The following is a 13,314-nucleotide window of genomic DNA, read 5'->3' as shown; positions in this document are numbered from 1 at the left end:
CTAATCTACATTCGTTCACACGTTAATCCATCCTTTCACTGGTCCATCCATCCACCATTCTTTCCAAAAACCTTCTACCCACCCATCCATCATTTCATCCATACTGGGCACATTTCGTCTTTTTGTTCTTTTGACCCTTCTTTCCTTCCTTTTGTCATATTTTCGCTTTTCCATTGTGTCTTGCTTCTTTCCCATCACATTTTCTTGCTTTCATCTTTAGATCCATCCTTTTCTCCTCTACTTTTGGTACCCTCAATATATATATTTTTTAATCATCTAATTTTTCCCTCTTACCTTTCTCCGTTTATTCTGTTTGCTGCTTCTCCATTTACAATGTTTTTATAATTTCTTTATCTCCTTAAATGAAGTTGGCTCGCTTAACAGCCTTGGTATTCCCTTAAACGCTTTTATGACTGATGCTGGAATCTGGGGATCAGGGTTCGATCCCCGGCTCCGGCGGGAGGTTAGCCCAGCACCATGTGACTCTGGGCAATAGCTCGCTTAATCTTCCCGACGGCCCCCAGCGCCTAGAGACCCTTACGGGTGATTGTGCGCTTTACAAATGTGGATTATTATTATTATTATTATTATTATTAGTGGGTTGATTTACCATGCCATCGCGTCCAGTGGCAACCCCCACTTTACCTGCTAGAGCAGGGGGCTCACAACACCACTGCAGCAGCACGTGGCATTCTGTTTGCAGGCAGCTTGCCCATCCCCTTTATGGCTCTTAGAAATACTGCTAAAGGCGTGAAGCGGGCAGTTATTTACCTATACACGTTCAGTGAAAGGGAACTGGTACTTCTGACCTAGACGCTGTTGCAGCACAAAACAGTCGAAGAGCAGGCGCGCCTCCTTGTGGGCCGACGCGGTAAAACATTCACTGAATTTGTGAGCTGTGTTATTGCTATGAATGAACCTACTTGGAGATGACGGGCTTTGCACCCCTATTGCAGTTGAGTCAGCAGAGCGGACACGCCTTTTATTCCGCCGGGCATTTCCCTTCTGGGCTAGACCAGTGGAATCCGTTCTCAAGGCAAATGGCCGCTCCTGTTGGTTCTGTCCCTTCTCCCAGCTCCCTGTGATTAATTGCAACTTGCACAGGAGGCTTGGAGAGAGAGGAGGGGAGGCGGAAGGCAGAGAGAAAGTGATCACAGAGGAGAAAATGCATGGATTCCTGGAAAGATAGAGATTGCGTGAGGAGATGAACAGAGCAGTGATTCATTTATAATAAAAAATAAGTGCTGGGGCTCTCATCAGGAGGCAGCTTGCAGCAGCCCATTTCTGCTGTTAAAGCCGCCAAAAACTGAACCAATTACTGACCATGAAAGCTGTGAGAGGGTGTGGCGTAATGGCCAGAGCTGTCGATTTAGTAGCTGGGGAACCAGGTCTGAGTCTCGGCGTTGGCTCAACATCCTGTGAATCTAGGCAAATCACTTAATCTCCCTGTGCCTACCAAAAATGAATGTGCCCTTAACTGGTGCTCATGAAAAGTGTTGATGATTAAGTGCCGGTGCGGAGCACCAGAAACTACCTGCTCAAATTAAGCACTAGAACAGAGTGGGGCAGGGTTGAACATTTTTGCCAGAGCTGCGGTGGCACCCCAGTCCACTTCTACAGGTGGTTGGTTCTATATCTCTGTCGTGATATTAAGGCCCACCTGCAGCTTTTGCAGCCATGGTGCTGTGCACATGAGTTTGCCAGGTGGCCCTATCCTATTCTCCCATTGGTGGTGACGATGAGCATCTCTGTACTAGTCCAATAGCCGGTCTTAAGGTGAGACATTCGCGTGCCAGCCCCTGACCGAGCCTGCCTGTAAAAGGCCTGCGTAGTATCCCTTTACCAAGCTCACCCTTTCCTTGGGAAAGAGGAGGTGGCGGTAAGGTGCTATAACCCCCCCGCCCCCAGCTGTGCGAGCAACTCACAGGCCCTGCCTCCGCTCTTTCCTTTTCCTTAATTATGTACACCAAGTCCTTTTTGTGGTGTTAAAACGGCCACAGTTTATTCACATCATAGGTTGGTACACACTTGCCGTGATAGCATTGGTCATCAACATGCATATTTCTGGCTTATTTTGGACTACAACATAAGGCATTTTCGTAGCAGGTTATACTGTGTACATCCAATAATTTATTGCATGTTAATTGTCATAACTTCCAACTGTCGTGACAGCTCTAATTCTGTCACTTGCTTGGTACTGCGGGCTTCGAGGCTTCAACTGGCTACCAAATATCTGGCGTTCGTGGACTCATGGCCATGCCTGGGCTGCAGGTGTTGTGTCCGCCTAGCGCTGACCATTTCTTACTTTTTTGTCTGCCCTCAAGTATCCCTCCATAAGGCATCACTAGGACCTTGCCCAGTCAATTGTCCTTTTAGGTCCTTATGTGAAGATTCTTTCTTGTTAAACCTCGTGGCTCCCCGCCCCCACGTCAAACTGCGGCTACGACATCCGCCTTTTCTGGTGTGGGTGGGTGGGATCATTTTCCTCCGGGGACAAAGCTGGGGTCTGCTTGTCCGAGTCGCCTTTTAGGTCATGCTTGGGACCACACCCCTTTTTCTTGATTGGGCCCTTTGAACTCAAACTTCCTGGTCACTCTGGCCTTTTCCTTGGCACGGTCTCGCACCCATGTTGCTGTTGTGCCCTTTGTCTGCCGTCCATGGGGGTGGGTTGTGGGAGGGTTAGCGCCCACTCTCTAGAGTCAGCTGCTCGTCCTGATCAGCGGTAAATCCGCATTGTCAATGCCTTACCCTGTTGTCTTTGTCAGGGGCGGGCTCTTTAGTCTGCGTCAATCCACAGAGCTATTCATTTCCTAAAGACACAATAAGGCGCTATATGTCTGTGATTTTATTCAGCCTGTCATAGCCATACAGGTGAAAGACTGTATCTGTGCGTCATGAGCAAAGCGCCACCGCGCAGCGTGACGAGCTGAGCTCGTCATAAGCACAGTGGCGCTGTGCGCGCCCCCCTCCCCCCAGCGCCGCTGGGGAATTAGCCCCGCGACTAAGGGGTTAACGTGTTAAGTAGACGTGCGCTGCACGCGCTGGTACAGCTTGGTATAGCTTCATGGCAATAGCTCCCAAAGGGAAGGAGTGATAGACGATGATTGTCAAGGATAACATAGCCACGCGCAGGGTCCGATTGGGAAGGCGGGCAATCGGGCATTGGGTGATTGGCCGGTGCCTAACGGTGACATGTGGGTTGGTTTTTTAAGGGCCTCTGCTTCATTCCTGCCCAGCCAGGCCATCGCACTTCAGGCTATGGTGGACAGGCGACGGTGGTAAGTGTGACAATCGCCCTTACTGGGGGCCAGGTGTTTCTCCCTTTGTTGGGCCGTTTTACCTTTGTCCCCGTGGGGCACGGCTTGGGCCACAAGCAGTCTCTTGCCCCTGACCCCTCCCCTGCCAGGCCATCACATTAGGGCAAAGGTGGGTGGGGAGTATGCCGGGGCCTCACTGGGGGGGGAGGGGGGGCTGGGATTTTCTGGCTATGGCCCATCTACATCTCAGCCCCCACTGGAGCAGCAGTACCTGTGTCCTTTTTCTTGACCCCCTTCACTGCAAGGCCATCGCCCTGAGGCTATGGAGGGCTGGGGAGGGAGTGAACTAAGAGAAGCCTTCCTGGAGTGTGTGTGTTTTTGCATAGGGCTCTCTGTGAGGCAACCTTTATTAAGCTTTTATTAAACTAGAGAGGATGTGGGGTTACAGCCAAACCTGCTGACTTTGGCCGTGAGAGACCAGTTTCAGTCCCAGCGTTAGTTCAGCATCCTGTGATTCTGGGCAAATCACTTAATCTCCCTAGTAGAAATTAATTTGTTCTTTTGCAGTGTAACTGGTGCTCATGTAAATCACTCCAATTACCTAGCGCCGAGTTCACCCAATGTAACACTATAAAAAAGCAATTAGAATTATTTTTGCAATTTATTCATGTGATCAGATTCTGCAATGGCCAGAACATGATAATTAGAGAGCACTCTTTACATAAAAATATCCATATTATTTTTTAACATGGCTTTTCTGTCTTTGTTTAGTTTAGCTATTAGTCACAGATGAGTAAAGCAGCTTTAGAACACATTTTAATATGCTTTTCCCGTACATTGATTGAAGTACATACTGATCAGAGGATAAGATACAGACTTTCTGTGTTTTTCTTTATTTTTGTAGCGGCTAAGGTATTAACCCGTTTGCTGCTTCGAACGTTCCGCACCAGTGCGGAACGTTCTATTAAGCGAGCGGGGCCGCGTCGGACAACGGACGTGCGCAGGACTACCAAAGGTAGTGCTTGCGACAGCCGTTGGCCGACACCCGCAGCGAACGGGTTAAAATACAGGTCATGTCAGTAAAAAAACATCCAGGTGGCAACCATAGCCAGATCAGGTATTGTGGTCCGTGGGCCACTTTATTTCACCTCGCCCACCTGGCCAAAATGCAACGCTTCTCATTTTCACCAATCTTACTGATTCTAGGCTTTAAAATGCTTAGGTTACCAAACATTTCTCTATAAATCAGCCCAATGAGACTAACCAAATAATGTTTCATGAAAGGGCACGACCCACGAATGTGGGCCACCATTTTGGGGGCTTGCCGGGCCTAATTGCACGCCCAATCCGACCCTGGCCATGTGGTGTCCTTCCTAGCAAGCAGCGCGCATAAGACCTGGATGTATAGCCCACCGCCCCGCCCCGCCTCCTGTTCGATCTGTTCTGGGATTCGACTCACATCCTAGCCCACAGACCGGTTAAGGGTCGTCCACCTGATCTACCGTTCTTGAGTATGGGCAGGCGTGCAACGCCCATTGGGCTCAAAGGGCTTCAGCCCCCTCTTCACTCTGCCGATTGCTGAGAGAATTAGCCCCCTCCGAAATTTGACTTCAGTTGCGCCTCTGAGTATGGGTGAAGCTAGTGCCGCAAAGCCGAAACGCCTATTTAGCAAGCAGCTTGCAGAGAAAACGATATTTTAAAATATTTGTAAGGCCTGCAATATTTGCATATAACCCTGTTCTTTATTTCAGTCTAGCCCTGAAGTCAGGGGTATCATGCAATATATTTCAGGCTACCGGTGACGTCACGGTCACCACAGTGCTGTAGAGTGTTTATTGTAGGCTACAGATGACGTCACACCGCATACGGTGACCACACTGCCTGCACAGAGAGTAACATGTAATGACTTTTGATGACTTTTTCCTCTTTCAAGTGCCTTTATTGTGAACTTCCGAGGGTGTAGAGCCATTAGCTGGGGGTGATGAGAAAACACTTTAAAGCCATCTGTTGTGTTTTTGCTGGGCACTGCTGCTGACATATAGGGCAGCCGTCCAGAGACGTCACACACTCACCCTCCTCGCTACACTACATTTACTTGTAGTGTGTGCTGTGCTGCACCCTGCTTTGTTTTACCTGGCACAACTGACGAATTAACAATCATAGTGACTATAACCATAACTTGTTCTTTATAAAGCAGACAATACTGCATTACTGCCATCTCTGAATGCTGTAAATAACAGTTGTTACTATTGCCCAAATCATTTTTATCTCAATTTATCAACCTTGAAAGGATGGAAGGTTGAGTTGGCCCTGCTAAAATTAGAAAACGTGACCCACAGGCCATAGAAGGTTTGAGTGGGAAACGAAAATGGCTATCTTGCTGGCATTTTCTGTACATCTGCTCAGGGCGCATCTTTTATGTCCCAGGATGCGCACAATCACATATTAGTTCACAAGATGGAGTGAAAAATATGGACAAACGGTTTGGTAAGTCATGTTTGAGTTGACCATTGCAGGGAATACGGTACCACCAACTATGTGTGCAAAGGATATTGCCAGAATATTTGGAGGTCAGAGACTAAATGGCATGTATTTTAAGGAGTAAAGCCTTCTGGGCAGTCCAAACAACATTGAAAGTCGCCTTGAAGTTCAGTGACATAATAACATGTATTACACGGAATAAAGTAAGCCCTACCATATACAAATGCTATTACAAGATAGAATGGAGTCCAGAAACCCGTACAGTGACCTTGTAGTAGGTTTTTAAAGGAATAAAGTACCACTACAATCAGTAAGTGCTAAGAATACTGCAAAGGTCCTTCGAGTTTCGTAATCTAATAGAATTTATATGAAGAAATACAGTTTTACTTCAGTCTGTAGCAATGACATTGAAATCACCTTGGATCAGTTATGTTTCAGTGGGGGGGCTGCATGGAGCAAAGCTCCTTCTACTGAGGTACAAAGGATTTTAAAAGTCACTATGGAGATTAGTGATTCTTTAGTATCTTTTGCGAGAGATAAATAACCCCCTCCCATATGTGCATAGGATATTGCCAGTCACCATGGAGAGCAGACTTCTGATAGCATGCATTTTAAGGATTGAAGTACCTCTCTACTATTCATTCAACAGGTTTTGTATGTTAGCTTGGTGTTACGTCATCTCGTAAACAAACTTGGCGGTTAGGAGGTTTCTCTGTTAAGCCACAGGATTTAACACATTGCACAGGGTACTTTATTTCTTATATTATTCATGGTTTAGAGATCTGGGTACAACTGAGGCCACTAATTGTGTTAGTTTGCAAACTCCCATTTGCACTTGGAATGTCTTGGAATCCAATGGGATTGGCCCCAGATTTGCAACCAGGGCCTCAGAAATATAATAAGAACTAGATATAGAGTTGAATCAACTCTTCTCTATTTGCTTTCTCTGGGAAAGTTGCTAAACTCTCTCACTTATCTTGTATACTTGTACACGGAATGAGCTCCTATCAGATATACTGCTGCTTAGAAGATATCTTTCCGAGTCCTGGAAGTGGCTGCATGCAGACGGAATTTCTCAAATTGTCAGTTGTGTAGTGTGTTGACAAGATTGTGTGATTGTGGTGTGAGCTTTCATCCTCTCACCTGACCCTGTGTCCATTTCTGTTCCTAACATGCTTTTTTTCATTCTTCTTTCAGGACCCTCGAAGCAAACACAGATTTAAAATCCACACTTACTCCAGCCCCACGTTCTGTGACCACTGCGGCTCCCTGCTGTACGGGCTGATCCACCAAGGGATGAAATGTGAAAGTAAGTGCGCGGCCTGGTCTGTGGATAGGGCTGGGTGGGCTGTGGGGAGCGTGGCTGGTGGAAGCCTCTGGGCGTTCAAGTGTGGTCAGAGGGGGTCATATGTCTATAAAGTGCTGACCACAACTACATACATGCCAACTCACACGGTCCCACTGTGTAACACACAATATCGGCTTCCATCGCACGGTCATATAGTGGCAGGGCAAATGAGCTGAAAACCACTGTAAACAGCCGAAGCTTTGAACTGTCGTTGTCCGTTAACCCCTTGGCTGCGGCGGTAATTCCGCCACAGCGCTAGGGGGGCCGCGCAGCGCCGCCATGCTTGTGACGGAACCACTCCGTCACGAGCCTCGGGCACTGTGCTTGTGACTGAGTGGTTCCGTCACGGCCCGCTCGCTCAATAGAACGCTCAGCGCAGGCGCGTAATCGCTGCCGCGCAGGCAACGCGGCGGGGGCATGACGGCATCAACTCCGTCATTAGCACAACCCGTCCGTGGCTGGTGACTGAGTGGTTCCGTCACCAGCACCCAAAGGGTTAAGGGGTATGAAAACACCCCAGGACATTAGCACCTGTCTCAGCAGTTTTTTTTTTTTTTTTTGGTGGTTGGAGAGGGCTTGGGAGCGAGATGGGGGTTCAATGTGCCTCGCATGTACTTCTCTGCATGGTGCCCCGCCCCTTTCAAGGCCCCGCCCATCCTCACATGGTGAGATTGTTCTTCAAGTTGGCAGGTGTGCAACTGATGAATGTGGAAGGACCTGGAGTTATGGGGATGGCGATTTGTGGGAATGTGGTCTACGGGAGAACCCGAGACACGACCCCTAAAAATGTGTGCAGAAATAGGGCAGACCACACAGGGCGGGCTGTATCTGGTATTCTGCTGCCTGCTAAATGCTGATCAAGAGAAGGTCAATGCAGAGGGGGCCTGAACTGGGACATGTAGTTTGTGTGGTTTAGCATGTGTGTAGCACACAACATGTAACTAGTATGTCATTGTAACGATTCCCACATCAAGGGGTGGCTTTTTGAAAATGGTTTCATGTTTACCCCACAGAATGGAGTCCGGCTTGATTTGTGCAGCTGTGTGGCCAGTGGTGGTTGGGACTGTGGTTCTTCTGAGTGGGTGTGCCTGCACTGGTGTTTTGTCAGTTTCATGAGTGAGGCCAAAGGGCAGCACCAAACGCTGAATATATGTATCCTTGGTTCGCGCACACATAGTCCAGAAGATGTAAATGTGTGGTAAGCATTCAGAGGAAGCAGGTGATGTTAGGTGCCTAATTGGACACAACACCCAACACAGAAAAAATGTGCCTTGTCCTATATTAACGAGTTCTGTTGCAGGGGTGATGTGTGATCTCTGAATATATCATGCTGTTGTGAGTACGCTGAAACTCAAATATATGGTATCCTAAGCTAAAAAGACATTTTGAGTTCATAAAGTAATATGCCTTTAGTACTCATGCCTTCCTTTGTGATTTGGCCTCAAAACATCTAAAATGGGAATAAAATGGCAATATTCATATACAATTGGTAGAGATAGAAAGGGCTGTGTCCTTTTTGCACTTTTTGTGGAGAAGTGTGGCTCAATGGTTAGAGCGGCAGACCCTGATGCAGAGGTCTGGCCCGGGACCAGGGTTCAATTCCCGCCTCGGCGGGTCTTGGGCTAAAAAATTCCACGGACCTGATAATTCTCGCCTCGGTACCTATTCTAATCATGGGTCCCACTCTGCAACTCTGGGCAATAGCTTGCTTAACCTCCACACCGGCCCCAACAGCGCTGGGATGCCTGGCTTCACCTTGGGGGTGCCCAGGAGTGGACATTTCACAGGGAAAAGCCAGAAGGGTTCCACAGCGGTATGCGTACAGCGCCAGGAAACCCCCGTTGGGGTTTAAGTGCGCTTTACAAGTACAAATTCATTTCATTTCACTTCATTCATTTAATTTAATTTAATTTCATTTCATTTCATTACTAATGGGGAACAGTAGGACGTTTCAGGGCTCAATCGGAGTATCCCAGTACTACAACTTCCAGTACTCATAGTTGCTTTTGTGACTCCGCTCCTGCAGTGTATCTGCACTTTGCTGGATTTATGCCTTTCGTTCTGTCTGATGTGTGCAGGTGGTGCCTCTCAAAGCTTCTGAGCACCTTCTCGAGGTTCCCGAGATCTGAGCTTCATTTGTTTTCAGTGTCTTGTTTAATGCCAGCTGGCCACCTTGCAGTGCTTTAAAAAAAAAAAAATGTAGTGCATATTTATATAGCGCGAACTCGACCCGAAGGTATTGGAGCGCTTTACATGAGCATCGGTTCTGTTACACATTCAGGCACGGGGAGATTAAGTGATTGCCCAGAATCACAGGCTGTCGACGCGACCCCGAGGCTCGAACCCTGGTTTCCAGCACCAAGAGAGGATGACGGCGAGGCTTATAGTAAAGTTGAGATTTGGGAGAGGGAATATGCTTGTTCTAGAGGGCATGATCTCCGGCAGAATTCCAGAGAGGGCTGCAGATGCAATGTGTATCATGGAGGTGTCAATCACTAGATCTCGGGATGGACAGACTGAGGCCCCTTTCACAGAGACATTTTCCATTTTTTAAGTACTATAGCAAAGAAAGTGTGCACGATTTAATTGTAAAAAGCCCTCAGTAACAGAGAAGTCCTAAGTCCGTTACTTCCTTATTAGGTCTCGCGCCTAGCATTGCAGTGCGCATCACTGCTCGGGCGGCGCGAGACCTCTTGATTGGGCCTCAGAAAGCTAACCACACGCTTGTGTGTGTAGATTTGCTTACGCAGGCCGGCATTGGCTGTAGCGTGCTTTAAAAAAAAAATGCACGCAATTGGGCAAAGACGGGCGCATGTCCCGCCTTTGCTCCGCCCATTCCCGTCCCTGTCTAGGACACGCATCAACGCGCAGCCAGACGACAGGCTCCCTGGACCCCGCTCCTCTGTGGTGCTCGCGCACCACTGGTTTTGATTCTGGCGTCGGCTCCTCTGTGGTGCGCGCGCACCACAGGTTTCGATTCCGAGCTTGTTTTTTAATTACAAGCAAACTCTCGCTGCATCGAAGAAATCTGCAGAGTAGAGATGCGTGAAATGGTGTCAGAGGGAGACCTTATGTTCGTCCACATGGGAAAATGTGAATCAAAAAGTAAGAGTGCAGGCGTCAAAGCTTTTCTTTCTAAATACGTGTTTTGTCTTGATGGCTGCACTTGTCGCTGGTGGTGTGTATGGATGAAACAGATTTACGAATTATGCCGTGATTTTCGTTGGGCTGTACACACTAATAAGGTAGCGCCGGTACCGATGTGAGTGCTACAACAACCTACAATTAAACCAGTTTTGTAGAACAGTAACACTTCTATCAAATCTTCTTACTAAGGGGCACGTTTCTGCTGTGTTACGTCATCTTTCCCTTTAAAGTAATGTATGTTATAGCAGTAGTATACGGTATGAGAACATTTGTATGGGATCGGATGTATCACTCTCCTCCCAGGCTGACTGTTATAAGAACCTCCAACCTTGTTCTTTCTTTCAATCACCAGGGAGCACAAGCTGTCCATCAACAAAATTATGGAGACTCTGCTTGCAACAGGCTTCTGTTGGTAGAGTTTGGGCCTGTTTTGGGCTGCTTTTTTCCCCAAAAGCATTCCGAGCCTGCACATGCCCCCCAAACCCTGTCCCCTGTGTTGCTCCCCGAACGTCCACCAGTAGCCAAGGACCTTCTTCTCTGTCTGTCTCCCTGTTCTTTGGTTCCGTGGAGGGTCGAGCTCTGAGGGTCATGCGCTGGTGACTGGTGGGCCGCGGTGGAGGACAACCCGGCCTCTCACGCCGCTGCACCAGGGCCCGAGGCGGTATCTCTCCTGCTGGGCCGTCCTGCTGCTTCATCTCTCTACTCAGCTCTGACCTAGACCTCTAGTCGCCACGGTGCTTGTACTCGCGAGTTGAGTCGCACCACAGGTGGTGGGGATGTTTTGAATGTGGGTAAAGACTAGATAAAGGGGTACGTCTGTGCAGGAAGGATTCTTGGGAACGGTCAAGGTTAGAGGACCCAGGGGCAAGAGGAGTTCTGCAGATGTAGGAGTGGCAGGCATGGTATGCTTTTGGGGACTGAGAAGGAGGGGCAGTGTCTGTCCCTCGGTGTAGTGGGTGGTACCAGGCGAGCACCTTTGGTCAGACACCCCTAATGATCCCCAGGACCTTTCAAGCACTTACAATGCTACAAATGCCTCTACCTCGCACCTACATTGCGGCAGTGTTGCTGTTGTCTTCTATCACATGTCACAATATGGCCCTTTTACAAGGCCAGTCTCTATAAGGTATGCCCCGATCTTTACTCGGCCTTGGTGCATGTTTGCTCGCTGGGTGGATTCTGGTACTTGTCACTTTTGATGGCCTGCTTGTTGCATTTGGGCAAGGCTTATGTCATTCTTTCTTGATTCATGTGGCTTGGTGTTTTTTAAAACCCATGAATTGTAGTAGACTGCTCTCGTCTTGCTGATCTGATTTGGCCAACTCAGGCAACAGTGCGCACATGCGTCTCCGCTACAAGAGAGAATGTTAAAAATCATTCGACCCTTCAAACTTTTCTCTCGAATTATGGAGACGGTGCTTGCAACTGGCTTCTATCGGTAGAGTTTGGGCCTGTTTTGGGCTGCTTTTGAAAGTGGATTGTGCTTGAATTGTATGCCAGCTCAGGCAACAGTGCGCACACGCGTCTCCGCTACGAAGAGAGAATGTTAAAAATCAATCGACCCTTCAAACTTTTCTCTGGAATTATGGAGACTGTGCTTGCAACGGGATTCTATCGGTAACATTTGGGTCTGTTTTGGGCTGCTTTTGAAAGTGGATTGTGCTTGTATTGTATGCCAGCTCAGGCAACAGTGAGCACACACTTACTCGGCCTTGCTGCATGTCTGCTCGCTGGGTGGATTCTGGTGCTGGTCACTTTTGATGGCTTGCTTGTTGCATTTGGGCAAGGCTTAGTCATAGCGTTCTGTCACATCGTAACCTCCACGTGGTTGCACCGACAACATCTCAATTGACATTGCAGTTAGTCAGCATAGTGATAGACATACATCATGGTCATCTTAACTACTCACTCATCTCGGAGGTAAAGCTCACTCCTACCAAAGACTGATAACACCATAAAGAAGCCAGAAACCAAAAGCATCTGCAATGCTATAGGTCTCGCAATTGCGAGATTTAGAGCTATTGGCATTGTAAATGACAAGGCCTTTTATTTATGTTTTAAAAACAAAAACATAATTAAAAGTAATTTTCGTTTACAATGCCAATAGCTCAAACTTGCGTAAATGCGAGACCTATTGCATTGCAAATGCTTGTTTTTTTCTTGTCTCTGTTCTTTCCATAACTCCAGTATGTCAGTATCAGCGTTTCAGCATAGGTGCCCCCATTCCATAAATAACTTCCAGTATGTCTGGGACTGCATTCTGCTTTGGGTGCCCATCCTCTTAACCAGAAATTAACTTCAATTTGCCAGCAACAGCATCTTAGGTTGGTTACTCACATAAGTCACGAATTATCTTGAGTATTTCATGGCTAGGGCATGCTCTCAATCATAAGGCACACTAACACACTCTTATTCACACTCTCTCACTCACTATCACTCATATTCACTCTATCGCTCATTCCCACTCTCCCACTCACTCTAACTCACTCATACACTCACCATAACTAATTGTGACTCGTAATTCTTCCCTCTCACTGTCACTCACACACAAAGATACTCTCATACCTACGCTCCGATTCTAACTCTCACTGACAGACACACTTACAGTCGCTCACTCTTTCAATGACTTTAACTCACAACTGCAGGTATGTTGGGGGTCTGCTTTGAACTCGTAGGGTATAGGTGCTCCGCTTTAATAAATAGGAAACATTACTCCAATCAGGCCTCTGGGCTATGGTGCAACTGCACCCGGCGCACCATTGGTGGCCTCTGACTCCCTCCCAATCCTTCTCACAATTTCCCCTTACTTATTCTAACTCATTCACACTCCTTCACTCATTCCCTCACACTCACTTTCACTTGTACATATTCACACTCACTGATTCTCACTCAGTTTCACTCTCATTGACACTGTAAAGCACATTAAAACTCAGAAACACACTCACAAACATGCACTCATACAAAGACTAGGATCTCCCTGGCACTCAAGGTTGTGGGCAGGGACCTGCCTGGACCCTGTATTGAACTAGAGGCCAGGCTGAGTCTTGGGCAGAAGCTCAAGGTGTTTCTACTGTTGACATT

The 13,314-nt window shown here is 47.7% G+C and overlaps 1 protein-coding gene across 2 annotated transcripts in view; it reads left to right on the top strand.

Moving 5' to 3' along the window:
- Positions 1-13,314, top strand: part of PRKCB (protein kinase C beta) — a 1,135,405-nt gene that overhangs the window by 496,743 nt on the left and 625,348 nt on the right. For both annotated transcript variants that reach the window (XM_078664821.1, XM_078664820.1), the window contains exon 4: positions 6,936-7,047. In XM_078664821.1, the coding sequence (XP_078520947.1) occupies positions 6,936-7,047 (112 nt within the window). The remainder of the gene's footprint in view (positions 1-6,935; positions 7,048-13,314) is intronic.

The sequence above is a fragment of the Lissotriton helveticus genome, chromosome 10, assembly GCF_964261635.1.
Source record: "Lissotriton helveticus chromosome 10, aLisHel1.1, whole genome shotgun sequence".
Lineage (NCBI taxonomy): Eukaryota > Metazoa > Chordata > Amphibia > Caudata > Salamandridae > Lissotriton > Lissotriton helveticus.
The sequence above is the reverse complement of the archived record's forward strand: the minus strand, read 5'-3'. Positions and strand labels throughout refer to the sequence as shown.